We start from the raw sequence: 18,741 nt of genomic DNA on the forward strand, positions 1-18,741 counted from the left end.
GCGAGTTTAGTAAGATCATCAGGTAATATGTGTTTTATCGGACAGTTATTTTTTAACGTAAAAATATATATTGGTCATAGACTGGTAACGGCGTAGTTGGGTTTGGAAAATACATTCTCGGTACAGACGTTGCCTTACCGGTATTATTATAACATTTTGTCGTATTTGGCCATACGCAGTATTTTGTACCAGAGTTTTGTTCTCTGATCAGAGCGTATACCAATATACCAGGTGCAGCTAGTTTCTTGTATACTTGAACGAGCGACGTGTAGTTAATTGACCAAATAGTGCTACTGCTACTGCGTTAACATAGGCTATGTACTGAACCGTTAACCTATAGGTACTGTACTGGCGTTGCCATAGGCCTACTGTAGCTGGACGTAGTACGACCATGGTTGGTCTAGATGTTCTTGTCATGGGCCTGAGTACGTACCTGATGAGGCGCTCTGACCTCAGATCAGAACTGAGTCTATACGTCATAGGCCTACGTGTAAGTGGCATGGAGTTCGTTACCTATCTTTATTTCTGAGAATTGTGTCTGTAGCGGTCAGCTCTGGGATGTCGTGTACGCACTTCTGATTGTCTAGGTGCTACTGTATGTAGTTTTTGAGTAGCGACCGGCCATGTTCCTGCAAGATAATCAGCATGGGGTCTATACGTCTTTGCCGTAAAGCCGTTCTCATTACATCTATGTACTATGAGACCATTGGACTTGGTGTCTGGATTAGGCTCAGTTTTACTATGATGTACCGCTTTAATTTGGTGTCTTGCATGTGGGTGATTTATAAAGTTTAATATTTAGATACGGGATATATCTGTAGTTTATCGTATATTTGCATAGCTCTGCTGGCCATCTACCATCTCATGCTACTCGGTATGTCTGTCGAACTAATTACGTCGATCCATGTTCACTAGACGTTTTGGTTGAATACTGATCCTAAGTATGTTTATGAAGGGAACTTGTGACAGTAAGCATCTCTCCACATGCTAACGGTCTCCACCTGCCTACCCGTTACGTAGATTCGTCACCGCTGGCCAAATACCAGTTGGTACTTGACTGTATTCTCAGAGATTATGACTGTACACTGATCGTCAGGTAGTCAATCATGAAGGTGTAGCTGGAAATAGAGTTCACCATACCTGATATTGAGTAATCATAATTATATCTGACTGTTACCATCAGTCTGCCTGTAGCATGAGACAGTTATACATTGTATTTGTATAACAATCATCTGACATCATGACCATGTCTGTTGTGTTACATTGGGTAACCTCGGTACGAATCTACTCTTATTTGTTGGTATACTGACTTGGAAATAAGGACTTATCTTAATGATACGCATAATAAATGTTTACGATGAAGAGCGTTCCTGGTATAGGCTATCTGTAGCTGATCGTGTACCTTTCAAAAATCCTTCTAATGGTAGTAAATCTTACTCACGGGCCTTTGTTGCCCGACCCCTGCTGTCACACAGCGATAGATATAAAATTGTTGTTGACCACGCGGCTACCTGTGGAACTGGACCTTTGTTACCAAAATTACTATTGTGTTCAACATGAGCCTATACACTGCCTTAGGAGCTGAAGAATAGTATATGACCTATGACAAGAATTACATATAGTGCTAGAGCCCAGCTGCATATTAAGCTTGCCGTTTCGTCTGCATAGACGTGACAATTTATACTCATGAGGCTTACATAAGTCACTGAGTATCCCCTATGCAGACGAGACCATGGACAGAGGTAGTATTAACTCGTGACTAGGCATTCGCAGGCGTGAACCATCGCAACAAGTAGGAAATGTACATGTAGGGGTTGTAGAGAGCATATCTGAGACGATGTACCCTGGGTCAACTCATAAATGGGAACTGGGCTACTGCATTTTCCCTGTAAGGTTTCGGTCTTTCGTCAATCCTGACGGTACAAGAGGGGTGGCTTGATACTTGGTTACGCTGTTATTACTCAGTTAACGCGGCATAAGGGCCTTCCACCGCTATCATCCGCAGTAAGGCTAGACTGGTCCTTAGACACTTTACCGGAAGATACTGCCGTGGTGTACAGAGATCAGGGCTACTAGTAGGACTCGAGGATGGTCAGGTGCTGGGGATGGGGACGTAGGAGAGATGTAGGTCTGGTAAATCAGGCCAACGGGGCTAGGAGACGTTTACCGAGAAAGGGGTGCTCGCGGCAGATAGGCTTACTGTTACTGGCGATAGACGGGAGATGATAGGAGGGGCTTGATAGACCTAGTACTGACGTAATACGCGGATAGAGCATGACAGTTAAGTGCTAGTGGCAAGGGTAAGAGGAGACTGTAAGGTGGTTCCGCACGTTAGCAGGCCGAGTTGGTTTGGGGCAGGGGGACGGGGAAGAGGCGGTGCCTGGGAGGGGAGGAGAGGTAAGAGTTAGCGTAGTAGCTTGCACGTGGGTGGGGAGGGAGGAGGAGAGAAGGCGGTTGCTGGGCAGGGAAGAGCAGAGAGGAAGGTGTTAGGAAGTGAGGAGTGGTGCGAATGGGATGGTTGTAACATGGTGTGCAGTGTATGGGATGAGTAGGTAGCTGTCCAGCTGCGAGTAGGGAGTGGGGCTATGATAAGGCGTGTGCGACGTGGGTAACTATGGGGAGACGTGGAAAGATTAACACGGGAGGTGGTGTAGGGAGGCGCGGAGGAGGCGCACGCGGTGTCGGCCGCTACTGTACTGACCGATTCATGCCGATGACGTTACCGGGTAGGAGACTGCTGTCAAGGGGATGGATAGTTTACCATAGGCGGGGAGCAGGCGCTGACAGTTAACGGTGGGTACATAGGCTGAGCCTGTAGACTGAGTGGAGACTCTGAGCAAGATAGGGCTGACTGTGATCTGGAACTATTGGGCAGCCTGGAGGAGGTTACGGAGAGAGGGAGGTTAATACGGCCTACTGTACTGGAAGCCGTCTACCGGGGGCGAGGCGCGCCGCGGTGCTGGGCGTGGAGCGGCGAGCAGGAGATACAGTACAGGCGGGAGGAGGCTAGTAAGAAGGAGGTGACCTGCGGGCAGTGACGGTTCGCAGGAGAGAAGGGGTGCTGGGCAGGGGCGTAGGAGGGCTAGGACTTGGGTATTCTGACCATTAACCATACTGACTTACCGGCCATAAGGAGCTAGCTGGATAGAGATAGGACGTTACGCTGGGCAGGGTAGAGGAGAGCAAGAGTAGTCCTTACTGTAGCTGGCGAACGGGTCTAGCAGGCGACGGAGTGATTGGGCGGGCACTGTACTAGAGGGTGGCAGAGGAGATAGGGAGCTGCTGGGTTGATCTGGCGGCTACCAGGCGAAGAGGGAGAGCGTAAGGTTCGCTGTAGGGTGCTGGGGAGGGGAGCAGGTAAGAGAAGGCGGTGCCTGGCAGGGGAGAGGAGGTGAGGGATTAGACTGATGACTTCGTGTACGTTACCGCCCGGGAGAGAAGGAAGGACTAGGTGCTGGCCGTGAGCATTGTGGAGAGGAGGAAGAGGTTTTGCTGATTCAGAGGAAATGAGAGCAAACTAGGCTCGACCGCTCTTGGCCATGGCAGGACACCTGGTTATACGCGCATGGAACTCAGTCAACAACAGAGACTTCATACTGCAAGACGGCGACACGTCTAGCCCACGATGCGCAACGGCCTACTGTCCTCGCACAGCACGTTACCATGGCTACTGTACTGACGTTTCCGCATACGCTCAACTGTACTGGACTTTACTCACACCACACGTAGGTTATGTCTGACGGTACCACCCCCCTTCCCACACACACCACCACACACAAACCACAACACCCCACCCACGTAGGTTACTGTAGATGAAGTTATATAGGCTTACTGACTGACTCTCATCACACTTGACGTACGTAGGCTACCTGTACATGCTTACGGGTTTTACGATTACCCGGACAACGGTTCCTGGCTTACGTTTCTACCATCTACCAGTAGGCTACTGTACTGACGTTACAATATGCTACTGTCTAATTACCATAGACCACCCCACTGAATTTGTCAACCATTCACCGGCTCGTTCCTGTTGGTGATTACATACTGACGTTACCAGATTATTTCGCGTCGCTCGTAGCCTGACTGTTCGCGCCATGAGCTGGTACGTTACTTAGTACCGGCTTATGGACTGTTTGCTTAACTCTAAGACCTCAGTCTTACCGTCTATTCTACTGACGTTACTTCTCTGGCTCATATTTGCTACGCTGGTACCTGTTCGTGGTTCAAGATCGTAGCCTACTGAGCGTCCTCGTTTTACTCGACGTTACCCGTCTGAGGTTTTTTTCCTATAGTGCTCTACTGACATTTAATATACTGCGTCCTTTACACCTTCGCTAACCTGTCGTATCCGAAGTTGCCATAGCTACTGTTCTGGAGACGTTACCTATACTGACATTATCATAAGCTAAAGTTACTGTTCATTGCTGACATTACCAAGGCTAACTGTTCTTGACGTTGATCCATACTGAGCTACATTATGTCACAATATTTTCTCACATCCCAATGATGAATACTACACAATCATTTAAGCTTGACCAATCCGAGATTTGTAAGACCTCGGGTTTAAATAATTAGGCAAAGATGTGTCAAGTTCCCCAAATGTTCGTTGGGGTTCTTCTATTCAGAGAACCGTTCTACTAGTCATACAAAATGTGAGCGTCTTTATACCTCCCCCCCTCCCCCACACACATCAAAACAGTCGGTTGGGTCTGTCTCTTTTTCCACAGTCGACATTCTCTCGTTTATCACTATTCTACCAAGACTGGCAGTTGGCTTGCCGTTCCTTTCTGCCCTAGATTTGAGGGGCCCTTGACAGGGCCTCTTGTCCTTGTTGTATAGTTTTTCGAGTGTGTCAACCAGTAGGTCATGTTATGTTCAATTGTCCTCTGTGTTTCTCAGTCTATCACTTTCTCACCTTTAACTTGTCTGCAACCTTCACATTATTGGATTATAGTCTAATTATTCTAAATACACTTCCATAGTCTAATAATGTACGTTTCAGGGTGGATTCTTAGTCTTTACTTTAAACATATAACTTCCTTATCAATCCCCTTTGACTAAATTACACACTGATATGTCACCCTTTATTTGGAATTATAAATATCAACACAAAAGCAAACAAACCAATACATGTATTTAATCATCATACTCATCAACGACTGTTCTAGGCCTATATCCAATTATAACTCTTCTTTTTTAGGATTTTCATTATCTTCATTAAATAACGGTGTCTAAACATTGAAGATAGTCTCATCCAACTTGGACTCCTCGTGGTTGAAGAAACGGAGCCATCTACTTGGAGGCTTGGAGGCATGTAGTGTCATCCCACTGGTCGGAGCTCGGAATCGGTCCGTACCTCATCATTTTGTTGCGTCATCGATCTCGCTAGAGTCCTGGTAATCAACTCTCATATCACGGAAATCAAACAGGCAACCACCAACCAACACACTCATACAGGTGAAGCAGCTCATAACACGGTAATTATAAAATAAAATCAATTTTCCAAACATACTGTCGACCACCATCCCCATCGCGAGTGTATCCCCCCGAGTATGTCTCCGCTACTCGTTATAGCCATGTGGGTTAACGGCCAGGCCTTGGTCACTGATTCCATCTGGAGCTGTTATTTTGAATTACAGCGTTACAACTACAGACCCATCGCATTTCTCTCATACTTCTACTCTCCCGCGCCTTTTCTGCCATACATATCGAGAGCACAGCCTATTTTGCCAGGTCATGAGGAGGTGGCGGATATGGTCGACTCCCCTTCACCGCATTCTAATTTGCCTTCACAAAACGTTGTTGGTTAATTAGTGTATATGTAATTTGATCCAATCCACATCGTCTCCACAGCACTCAAGAACGTATAGTGGTAGCACGCTTTACGCTATTTTGATTCATAGCGTTGTATTCCTCTGGAAGCCCCTGGGATGCCATAGCAGCATCTAGACAGGCTACTCCCCATCCTTCTTGGTCAAACTCGCTCCTGTGCCTACTTTAGCCTCTTATTAACTGGCCTCTGATGACTAACCATACTGGTTGGAGCAATCAACACCGGGGCGCAAAGTACCTCAACCACTTCCCTTTTGATAGTGGTCTGTCATTTATGCGTATGATTATCAGTGTTATTCATGCTACAGGTTATATGAGGGTACAGCATGTTATTTATTACTAGATCAGCTGTATTCTTCTGGTTATATGAGGAGGGTACGCATGTTAATATTATACTAGATCAGCTGTTATTCTACAGATTATATGAGGGTACAGCTTGTTATATTATACTAGATCAGCTGTTATTCTACAGGTTATATGAGGGTACAAGCATGTTTATTATAACCAGATCAGCTTGTTATTACTAGAGGTTATATGAGGGAGGGTACAGCATGTTAATTTATACTAGATCAGCTGTTATTCTCAGGTTTATTGGGAGAGGTAAGCATGTTAATATTATACCTAGATCAGCTGTTATTTTCAGGTTATATGAGGAGGGTACAGCATTGTTATATTTTATGCTAGACCAGCTCTGTTAATTTTCTTAGTAGGTTATATGAGGAGGTTTACAGTCCTGTTAAGTATTATACTAGATCACTGTTATTCTAAATGGTTATATTGAGGGGGTACAGCATGTTATATATTTACCTAGATCAAGCTGGTTATTCTTAGGAGTTATTATGACGGAGGGTACAGCATGTATCATTTGTATATAGATCAGGCTGTTATTCTAACAGTGTAATTGAGGAGGGTACAGTCCTGTTAATATTATAGCTAGATTCTAAGCTGTTATTCTAGGGTTATATTGCAGGAGGGACAGCATGTTAATATTTTACTAGTCAGCTGTTATTGCTTTCCAGGTTGATTTCTGAGTGAGGGTACAGCGGATGTTTTAAATTTATTTACCTAGATCAGGCTGTTCTTCTACAATGTATATGAAGGAGGGTACATGCTGTTATCTTATACTCACTAGATCCGCTGTTATTCTAGACTGGTCTCTATTGAGGAGGGTACAGCCATGTTAATTATTAACCGACTAGGATCAGCTGTTATTTTTATTGGTTATCTGAGGATTGGGTATTCATGCTTAGGTGTGTATATTTGATAGTTCTGAGATCTGTGTGCTGTTGATTGTCTTAGAATCAGGGTTGTTGAGTTGATGGTTACATGCGATGTGTATCGTGATGTGTTGGGTATTGGCCTAGTGTTGCGTGTTCGCGTAGTGCTTGGTCACCAGGGTGATGTTCGTGTTTTCTCGATATGTATGGTGTGGGTGGTTCGCTATCTGGCTGTCAGGATATAGTGGATGAGAGGAGGCTGGTATGATATGCTAAGGGCGCTCGGTGGGCCCGCATTATTCGTGTATGGGGTTGTGGTTGATGATATTTTTTTGCTCATTGCTTGTATCCTTGTTGTCATGGTTTGCTTGTTAGTTTCGTACGTTCGGCGCATGAACTTAGTAATGCGCGGTGTTCACAGCAGTGCAACCTTGGGTTAACTACTCTAAGTGATAGCGCCTCGAATGCGGGATGAGGCGGCGGACAGGTAGAGTACACGTCCGGTGCGTGTGGCGGGCGCCTATGGATGGGGATCGACTGCGAACGTGTGTATCGTGGCCAGCAATAGAAGAGGTCTAAGGATGGAGGGAGCTGGATTGAGGAATGGTGATTAACAGGCATGTTAATATTACTTATTAGACCGCTAGATCAGAATGGCTGGTCCGCTTGTTAGGATTGTATCTTGATGAGGTCATTGATTATGAAGGAGGTAACACGCAGTTTGTGAGGATTCGTTGTTATTAGGAATAGTCGGGAATTAAGGTAAGCTTGGGAGAGTGAGAACAGTAGATAGCTCGAGGTTTGGCTGAGAGAGATATATTGTAGTCTAATGCCAGCGATGCAGAGTTATCTAAGCTAAATCTGGGCTTTGAGGATGGGGTACAGCCGTATGTTATCTTAACCGTGGTTCTGAAACAAAATTTGCAGGGCAGCCTGCTATTCTTCTTCGCAGCTCTGGGCACTCTATAGAGTACCTGAGGCCCAGCATAAGTACATCTGTCTGGCTTGCATAGCTGTCGTATCTTCTCAGTCGTGTATCAGTAGCGATTGTATCGAGTGAGGTGTCATCGAACATGGAGCTCATGGGCTTGTCTGATATAATCTAATAAGGCTCAGATTGATCTGGGCTGGCTTGGTGGATTCCTACGAAGGTGTATATGGAGGATCGGTACATGTCAATTTTATATGGATACTTCATCAGGAGTTACAGTCAACTTGTAGGTATCTAGCGATCTGTATAACTCTCTATGAGGGTATTAAGGGTATGCACGGATGACTTGCTTAGCCTCCTGGCTCCCGTGGATATGGGATACACACCAGCTTGGTAGATCATCACGGTGCTGTAGGTCTTAGAATTTCAGCTGATATTATGCTATTTTACAGCCAATTTCTAATACGCCCGGCTGCCAAGCTCCAGAATGTCAGGTCTAGGTTTCCTTCCTCTTCTCAGCATTTCTTTCTCACCTGGCTACACTCGTTCCTGACGCTCGCCTTGCAATACACAGCTGATTTTCTAGTTATTTTCATTTCTTCCATGCCTTGTTGGCCCGATGCTTCTCATATAACTCCTCTTGCATCTCACGATACGACTACACACCCCGCATCGGCTTCTGATCTCTATTTCTTTGCTATTAGTAATACTTACAATATGCTGTTATCCATAACCAGCGTTTCTTTTACTATAGTAGGAAGGAGTAAATAGTGATGATTATTACTATAGTAGTATAGATCTAAGCCTGTATATTTCTACGTGTATGTAAAATGCTTGTGAGCTGAGGTGCTCAAGCTGCGAAGCATAGTAGCTGATATTTTATCGGTTATTAATATTCTAACTAGTGTCTGTACACGCTCTTGTTACTATTATATTAACACGTCTAATAATAGTAGGGAGGGAATCACAGGCGTGTTGTATACTATTATTAAGCAAGTAATCAGCTGTATATTCACGTACCGGCTTAGTGTTTGTAATGAGGGATGGGTACAGACTGATGTAGATAATTGGTAGTCGGATTCCTACGAATCAGCTGTATTATCTAGAGGTCCTCTATGAGAGGGGAGGGTAGCGCGCAGTGAGTAATATTATAGCGTAAGAAGGGTGCGCTAGATCACTGTTTATCTTTACCACCGATTATGCCATGTAGAGCTAGGTTATAGTCTATGTATCTACTTTAGATATGATCAGCTGTTATACTACAGGTTATATGAGGAGGGTACAGCTATGTTAATAGTTCATTTACGTTTCAGATCAGCCTGTATCTCCTAGCGGTTATTATGAGGAGGGTACATGCATGTTTCTCATCACTTTCCTATACTGTTGCACCTGTCTCATTTCTCTTCAGGTTATGCTGATGCAGGTCGGTACAGCATGTTATTATATTTAAGTGCGTACTAGATCCAGCGTGTCTCAGTCGTCCTCGCAGGTCTTATGCACGTGACGGCTACAGTCATGCTTACTATCCCCTTCTGAACCCTTCTAGCTGGATTCTAGCTGTTATTCTCGTCTTCACGTCGTTTACCTATCATTAATCTGTAGAGAGGGATGGCTTGGTCCATGTATGGTTAAGTTTCTTCGTTTCCTCGCTCTCTCTTGTATATTCACATAAGACTCTAGGATCTGTCGTCTATTCTTCTAATTCCTGATTTATTTATCAGTCGATGGGCGGATAACGATTGTCATCGTTTTTCGGCAGCTTATTTCTTATAGAGGTATTTCGTCAGCTTTAGGCTGGTCCCTTACTCACGTTATAGTACATAGAGGATGTGAGTACATTGACATGGTTAATAACTATTTGATTAAACCTACTCTGGGAGAATTCTCAGCCTGCTCTCATTTCTATTATCTATCTAGTTAGGTATAATCGATTGTAATTTCGAGCAGGGGGTATAATGACATGGCTGTTTATATTATACTACACTTCACTCGTCTTACGGAAGCATCCCGCTGCTATTCTTTATGTATAATAACCTGCTGTATCTAGGCTTAGGTCTCATCTGATGGAAGTGGTACAATTGCATGTATCCATTGTGGATATTATCTAGATCGCTGTTATTCTCAGGTTATATGAGGAGGGTACAGCATGTTAATATTTACTAGATCAGCTGTTATTTTAGAGGTTATATGAGGAGGGTACAGCATGTAATATTATACTAGATCAGCTGTTATTCTTCAGGTTATATGAGGAGGGTACAGCATGTTAATATTATACTAGATCGCTGTTATTTTAGGTTATATGAGGAGGGTACGATGTTATATTATACTAGATCAGCTGTTATTCTTCAGATTATATGGGAGGGTACAGCATGTTAATATTATACTAGATCAGCTGTTATTCTCAGGTTATATGGAGGGTCAGCATGTTAATATTATACTAGATCAGCTGTTATTCTAGAGGTTATATGAGGAGGGTACAGCATGTTAATATTATACTAGATCAGCTGTTATTCTAGAGGTTATATGAGGAGGGTACAGCATGTTAATATTATACTAGATCAGCTGTTATTCTTCAGGTTATTGAGGAGGTATACAGCATGTTAATATTTACTAGATCAGCTGTTATTCTAGATTATATGAGGAGGGTACAGCATGTTAATATTATACTAGATCAGCTGTTATTCTAGGTTATATGAGGAGGGTACAGCATGTTAATATTATACTAGATCAGCTGTTATTCTAAGGTTATATGAGGAGGGTACAGCATGTTAATATTATACTAGATCAGCTGTTATTCTACAGTTATATGAGGGTACAGCTGTTATATTATACTAGATCAGCTTTTTATTTTACGGTTATATGAGGAGGGTACAGCATGTTAATATTATACTAGATCAGCTGTTATTCTACAGGTTATATGAGGAGGGTACAGCATGTTAATATTATACTAGATCAGCTGTTATTCTACAGGTTATTGAGGAGGGTACAGCATGTTAATATTATACTAGATCAGCTGTTATTTTACGGTTATATGAGGGGGTACAGCATGTTAATATTATACTAGATCAGCTGTTATTCTAGGTTATATGAGGGGGTACAGCATGTTAATATTATACTAGATCAGCTGTTATTCTCAGGTTTATGAGGAGGGTACCAGATGTTAATATTATACTAGATCAGCTGTTATTCTTCAGTTATATGAGGAGGGTACAGCATGTTAATATTATACTAGATCAGCTGTTTTCTAGAGGTTATATGAGGAGGGTACAGCATGTTAATATTATACTAGATCAGCTGTTATTCTTAGGTTATATGAGGAGGGTACAGCATGTTAATATTATACTAGATCACGCTGTTATTTTCAGGTTATATGAGGAGGGTACAGCATGTTAATATTATACTAGATCAGCTGTTATTCTAGAGGTTATATGAGGAGGGTACAGCATGTTTCTACATGCTGATGAGCCCCATTGAGTACCCTACTGCATGTTTTATACAGGATATCAATTACAGCATGTGTGTGTATGTATAGGTTAACCTTACTGGTGTGGTCATGAGCAACAGGTAAATTAACAGTTTAAATCGAGGTTGACATGTTCTTTGACATGTTGGCTTCTGGAGGTTGTCAACAGGTTGGTTGTGAAAGGTTGCACAGAGGTTTTACACTGGTTGTAAATATGTTGCAAGCAGGGCATAGACAAGTAGCAGACATGTACTTCAGACAGACTGTCCAGACATCACAGACCCGTTATCAGTTGACATACATGTACTGTAACAAGTACCATGTTGAAGGACACAGATTAAGTCGCTCTGGATAAGAGCGTCTGCTAAATGACTTAAATGTAAATGTAAATTAAGGGATTCATCCTACCTTGTCCCCCTCTTATCTAGGTAGCTCTCATGTTGCTTGGAAACAGCTTTGAGGTTACATTCTGACTGTATCAATATGGAAAATAATCCTGTTAATGTGTGGATTATAGTAACTATTTTTGCTGTCCTCATCCCATCTCTCACTACCTTCCATATCCCTCCCTCCACCCCTACCTCTTCCCGACCTGTCCCTACATCCCTCCACCCCTACCTCTTCCCGACCTGTCCCTACATCCCTCCACCCCTACCTCTTCCCGACCTCCCTCCCTCTCCTCCCTCCCTCCAGCCTGGGTGGGGGCCCTGGCGATGGGCATGATCTTCTTCTGTTCCCCGGTGGTCTCCATGTTCACCGATCACTTCGGCTGCAGGAAGACAGCTGTGGGCGGGGCCACCATGGCCTTCATCGGACTCCTCAGCACCGCCTTCGCAACGTAACAGAAACTTCTGTTCTAGAGCCCTTCTAGAACCCTCCAAACATTGTAGAATCATTAGAACACTCCACACCTTCTATTACTATGACAACCCATCTACTCTAGAACTATGACAACCCATCTACTCTAGAACTATGACAACCCATCTACTCTAGAACTATTACAACCCATCTACTCTAGAACTATTACAACCCATCTACTCTAGAACTATTACAACCCATCTACTCTAGAACTTATTACAACCCATTCTCCTCTAGAACTATTACAACCCATCTACTCTAGAACATTAACAAACCACCATCCTACTCTAGAACTATACAACCATCTACTTTACACTCATCTACTCTAGAAAAACTATACAACCCATCTACTCTAGAACTATTACAACCCTCTACTCTAGAACTATTACAACCCATCTACTCTAGAACTATTACAACCCATCTACTCTAGAACTATTACAACCCATCTACTCTAGAACTATTACAACTCATCTACTTTACACCATCTACTCTAGAACTATTACAACCCATCTACTCTAGAACTATTACAACCCATCTACTCTAGAACTATTACAACCCATCTACTCTAGAACTATTACAACAACACATCTACTCTAGAACTATTACAACCTCTACTCTAGAACTATTACAACTCATCTACTCTAGAACTATATTACAACCCATCTACTCTAGAACTATTACAACTCATCTACTCTAGAACTATTACAACCCATCTACTCTAGAACTATTTACAACCCATCTACTCTAGAATATTACACCATCTATCTAGAACTATTACAACCCATCTACTCTAGAACTATTAAACAAACCCATCTACTCTAGAACTATTACAACCATCTACTCTAGACTATTACAACCATTACTCTAGAACTATTACAACTCATCTACTCTAGAACTATTACAACTCATCTACTCTAGAACTATTACAACCATCTACTCTAGAACTATTACAACTCATCTACTTAGAACTATTACAACCCATCTACTCTAGACTATTACAACCATCTACTCTAGAACTATTACAACTCATCTACTCTAGAACTATTACAACCCATCTACTCTAGAACTATTACAACCATCTACTCTAGAACTATTACAACTCATCTACTCTAGAACTATTACAACCCATCTAGTCTAGACTATTAAACCCATCTACTCTAGAGCCCTTCTAGAACCCTTCACAATCTTTAGAACTGTCCTTGTATGTTTTGGCACTCCTTTTGCACATCATTTACACGTCCTGCCCTCAGTGACTTGAGCATTACACATTCATGTTAGGGTGTCACAGGCTCTGTTCCAACATTTAAACTAACTTACTACTTATAAGGAAGTAAAGTATTGGATATACAGTGCATTCGGAAAGTATTCAGACCTCTTGACTTTTTCCACATTTTGTTACGTTACAGCCTTATTCTAAAATTGATTAAATAGATTTTTTCCCCTTCATCAATCTACACACAATAGCACATAATGACAAAGCAAAAACTGGTTTTTAGAATGCTTTGTAAACGTATTACAAATTAAAAACCGATATCACATTTACATAAGTATTCAGACCCTTTACTCAGTACTTTGTTGAAGCACCTTTGGCAGCAATTACAGCCCTGGCACACCTGTATTTGGGGAGTTTCTCCCATTCTTCTGTGCAGATCCTCTCAAGCTCTGTCAGTGTTGATGGGGAGTGTTGCTACACAGCTATTTTCAGGTGTCTCCAGAGATGTTTGATCGGGTTCAAGTCCAGGCTCTGGCTGGGCCACTCAAGGACAGAGACTTGTCCCGAAGCCACTCCTGCGTTGTCTTGGCTGTGTGCTTAGGGTCGTTGTCCTGTTGGAAGATGAACCTTCGCCCAGTCTGAGTCCTGAGCGCTCTGGAGCAGGTTTTCATCAAGGATCTCTCTGTACTTTGCTCCGTTCATCTTTCCTGTGTTCCTGACTAGTCTCCCAGTCCCTGCCTCTGAAAACATCCCCACAGCATGATGCTGCCACCACCATGCTTTACCATAGGATGGAGCCAGGTTTCCTCCAGGTGTGACGCTTGGCATTTCAGGACAAAGAGTTCAATCTTGGTTTCATCAGACCAGAGAATCTTGTTTCTCATGGTCTGAGAGTCCTTTAGGTGCCTTTTGGCAAACTCCAAGCGGGCTGTCATATGCCTTTTACAGAGGAGTGGCTTCAGTCTGGCCACTCTACCATAAAGGCCTGATTGGTGGAGTGCTGCAGAAATGGTTGTCCTTCTGGAAGGTTCTCACATCTCCATAGAGGAACTCTTGAGCTCTGTCAGAGTGACCATCGTGTTCTTGGTCACCTCCATTACCAAGGCCCTTCTGCCCAGATTTCTCAGTTTGGCCGGGCGGCCAGCTCTAGGAAGGGTCTTGGGGGTTCCAAACTTCTTCCATTTAAGACTGATGGAGGACACTGTGTTCTTGGGGACCTTCAATGTGCAAACATGTTTTGGCACCCTTCCCCAGACCTGTGCCTCGACACAATCCTGTCTTGAACATCATGGCTTCTTGGTTTTTGCCTTGAAATGCACTGTCAACTGTGGGACCTTATATAGACAGGTGTGTGCCTTTCCAAATCATGTCCACTTAATTGAATTTACCACAGGTGGACTCCAAGTTTTAGAAACATCTCAAGATTTATCAATGGAAACAGAATGCATATGAGCTCAATTTCTAATCTCATAGCAAAGGGTCTGAATACTTACTTAAATAAGGTATTTACATTTTTTATTTTTAATACATTTGCAAACATTTCTAAAAACCTGTTTTCGCTTTGTCGTTATGGTATTGTGTGTAGATTGAGGAAAACAATTAATTTAATTTATTTTAGAATAAGGCTGTAAATTAACAAAATGTGGAAAATGTCAAGGGGTCTGAATACTTTATGAATGCACTGTATATTCTAGGTGCTAAATTATGCTAGTGTGGAACATAGCACAGTAGTGAGATCGCCTGCATCTTCACCCGTTAGAATTGACATACATTAGTTTTCCAGTGTTTTATTACCTCTCCGCCCTGCCCAACCAGGTCCCTCAGCCTACGGTATTTCACCTATGGGATCCTGTTTGGCTGTGGCTCATCCTTTGCCTTCCAGCCCTCCCTGGTGATCCTGGGCCACTACTTCCGACGGCGGCTTGGCCTGGCCAATGGCGTGGTGACGGCGGGCAGCAGCCTGTTCTCCATGGGCCTCCCGGTGCTGCTCACCAAGGTGGTGGAGCCGCTGGGCCTCAGCAGAACCTTCCAGATCCTCAGCCTCTTCATGCTGGTACTGTTGTAATGTGTTCAATGATCATCCATTACACAGCCTGTTTGTTTACATTTTCCTGATTTTGAATGATGTGACTCGTTGAAGTAAACGTCAGATTCGACTTTGAACAACTGTTTCTTTTCGTTCTTTTAAACACAACAGGTCCAGGCCCTGCTGGCCCTGACCTTCAGACCCCTGCTGCCCCAGAGAGCTCCAATGGGACCACCAGAACCAGGGGGCCCCGCTGGGTCCACAACCCAGCCAGGAGCCCCTGCCCGGGGAAGCCGCTGGAGCAGTGCCCAGACCCAGGTCCGGAAGGCCTTTAACGTGAAGGTGTTCCACATCGTCACCTACCGGGTGTGGGCGTTCGGGGTGTCTACGGCTGTGCTGGGTTACTTTGTGCCTTACATCCACTTGGTAAGGGCTCGGGGACCATCAATACAATTTCTTCAAGATTTGGCCATGTTCTTGATATTGTGCTGTATTTAGGGTACCGTTTTCTGCTGGCAGAGACACCTACGCTGTGAGTGAAATTATAATGATAGGATTAAAGTAATCTGCAGCACAATTTATGATGTCACTTTTCTTTAACAATTTCCATTTAGAATGTTGCTGTGTGTTGGTTTACAGCCCAGCTGTTTTTGCGAGGGGGAAATAATGTCACCCTGACTGCTTTTAGTGGCAGCTTGATTGGCATCTTATCGTATGTAGGAAAACTAGACTTTCTGACCAAGAGTTCACCAAGCCGACTTTAGAGGAAATCTTGTGTAATATTGTGTTGGGTTACGTTGTGTGTTGTGTTGTGTTGGGTTACGTTGTGTGTTGGGTTAGGTTACATTGTGTGTTGGGTTAGGTTACATTGTGTTGGGTTAGGTTACGTTGTGTGCTGGGTTAGGTTACATTGTGTTGGGTTAGGTTGTGTTGTTAGGTTACATTGTGTGTTGTGTTAGGTTACATTGTGTGTTGGGTTAGGTTACATTGTGTGTTTGGTTCGGTTTACATTGTGTTTTGGGTTTAGGTTTACATTGTGTGTTGGGTTAGGTTACATTGTGTGTTGGGTTAGGTTACATTGTGTGTTGGGTTAGGTTACATTGTGTGTTGGGTTAGGTTACATTGTGTTGGGTTAGGTTACGTTGTGTGTTGGGTTAGGTTACATTGTGTTGGGTTAGGTTGTGTTGTTAGGTTACATTGTGTGTTGGGTTAGGTTACATTGTGTGTTGGGTTAGGTTGTCAGACAAGACCCACTTATCTAAAATAAGCAGCTAGTGACATTGCTGCATGGTGATGTGAGGAATATCAAGGAGACACCTTGTCACAGCAGTATGTTACGTAAAACATCCCAGAGGGATGAGGAAGGAAGACAGAAGGAGAGTGGGAGGGAGGGACAGAGAGCGAGCGGGAGGGAAGAGAAGGGGTAGATGTGAAGTTCTGCTACACAAGTCAGATGTTTTAGGCAGCCTCCCCACTGCCTGTTCTGTTTTCTCAGGCCCCAGAGCCAGGCCCAGATGTAAACAAAGCCACCGGCTTTTGTTGTGATCTTTGCTTTAGGTCAGCCCTAAACATGGGTATCCTATGGCCCTTGATGTTATGCTGGTGCCATGTAGTGCAGAATCAAAGCATAGGAAACACTTCACATGTTTCCTCAGGGAGAGAAGCTTCTGATCAGGAATGGACTTCAGAGGGTTTTGGATCAGATTCAGGTGTTGGGCGGAGAGGAGAGAAAGGAAATCACTCACCTATAGCTCCGCCCCTTCCTGCTTCGCTATTGACAGTTCTTCTGACAGTGGGACGTTGATGAAAACATTTGTTATTCCAAGGAATGGTTATGGAAATTTGGAATGTTATAAGAAGAAAATATCCCTGTTTCTCCGTTGAAATCCCTTCACTAAGAATCCCATTGATGATTTCAACATGGGAATAACACACATGAAAGAATCCATGACGACATATCAAGAAATTACTACGCATTTGATGTGTAATTCTGTATTTGCTTTGGCTGCTTCCAACGCCTCAGGGTGTGTATGTATCCAGGGGGCCTGGTTTGGCTGGTTCCAACCCCTCAGGGTGTGTATGTATCCAGGGGGCTTGGCTTGGCTGCGTCCAACCCCTCAGGGTGTGTATGTATCCAGGGGGCCTGGTTTGGCTGGTTCCAACCCCTCAGGGGATGTGTGTATCCAGGGGGCCTGGTTTGGCTGGTTCCAACCCCTCAGGGTGTGTGTGTATCCAGGGGGCCTGGTTTGGCTGCGTCCAACCCCTCAGGGTGTGTAATGTATCCAGGGGGCTGGTTTGGCTGCGTCCAACCCCTCAGGGTGTGTGTGTATCCAGGGGGCCTGGTTTTGGCTGCTTCCAACCCCTCAGGGGATGTGTGTATCCAGGGGGCCTGGTTTGGCTGCGTCCAACCCCTCGGGAGTCGGGAGAGGCGAAGGTCGAGAGCCATGCGTCTCCGAACACAACCCAACCAAGCCGCACTGCTTCTTGACACAATGCCCATCCAACCCGGAAGCCAGCTGCACCAATGTGTCGGAGGAAACACCGTACACCGACCGTGTCAGTGTGCACTGCGCCAGGCCCGCCACAGGAGTCGCTAGTGCGCATTGAGACATCCCTGCCGGCCAAACCCTCCCTAACCCGGACGGCGCTGGGCCAATTGTGCGCCGCCCCATGGGCCTCCCGGTCGCGGCCGGCTGCAGAGCCTGGACTCGAACCCAGAATCTCTAGTGGCACAGCCTTAGACAGTGGCGCCACTCGGGAGGCACTAAGCAATGGACATTTTAAAGTATTCCTCTTGTTCTTTTCCACCAGATGAACTTCGTGAAGGAGCAGTTCAAGGAGCCCCAGAAGGAGTGGATCTTGTTGGTGTGTATAGGAGCCTCATCTGGCGTGGGACGCCTCCTCTTCGGGAAAGTAGGAGACCTCATTCCCGGAGCCAAGAAGATCTGGATGCAGGTGAGGTGACCCTCTTCGGCATCCAATTGTCAGCTTAATTGGAACCAATTCAGATGTTTTAAATATGGGTAAGCACGTCAGCCACATCCCCTTGTTTTAATATGGGTAAGCACGTCAGCCACATCCCCTTGTTTTAAATATGGGTAAGCACGTCAGCCACATCCCCTTGTTTTAAATATGGGTAAGCACGTCAGCCACATCCCTTGTTTTAAATATGGGTAAGCACGTCAGCCACATCACCTTTGT

General features: G+C 44.3%; 1 protein-coding gene across 1 annotated transcript in view; it reads left to right on the forward strand.

Annotated features, from left to right (window-relative positions):
- The window catches only part of LOC111967234 (monocarboxylate transporter 8-like), a 44,149-nt gene that overhangs the window by 12,680 nt on the left and 12,728 nt on the right, over positions 1-18,741 (forward strand). Inside the window, exons 2-5 of the mRNA XM_023992114.3 lie at positions 12,137-12,281; positions 15,330-15,567; positions 15,712-15,966; positions 18,352-18,495. Of these exons, the coding sequence (XP_023847882.1) occupies positions 12,137-12,281; positions 15,330-15,567; positions 15,712-15,966; positions 18,352-18,495 (782 nt within the window). The remainder of the gene's footprint in view (positions 1-12,136; positions 12,282-15,329; positions 15,568-15,711; positions 15,967-18,351; positions 18,496-18,741) is intronic.

This window comes from Salvelinus sp. IW2-2015, linkage group LG8, assembly GCF_002910315.2.
Source record: "Salvelinus sp. IW2-2015 linkage group LG8, ASM291031v2, whole genome shotgun sequence".
Classification (NCBI taxonomy): Eukaryota; Metazoa; Chordata; class Actinopteri; order Salmoniformes; family Salmonidae; genus Salvelinus; species Salvelinus sp. IW2-2015.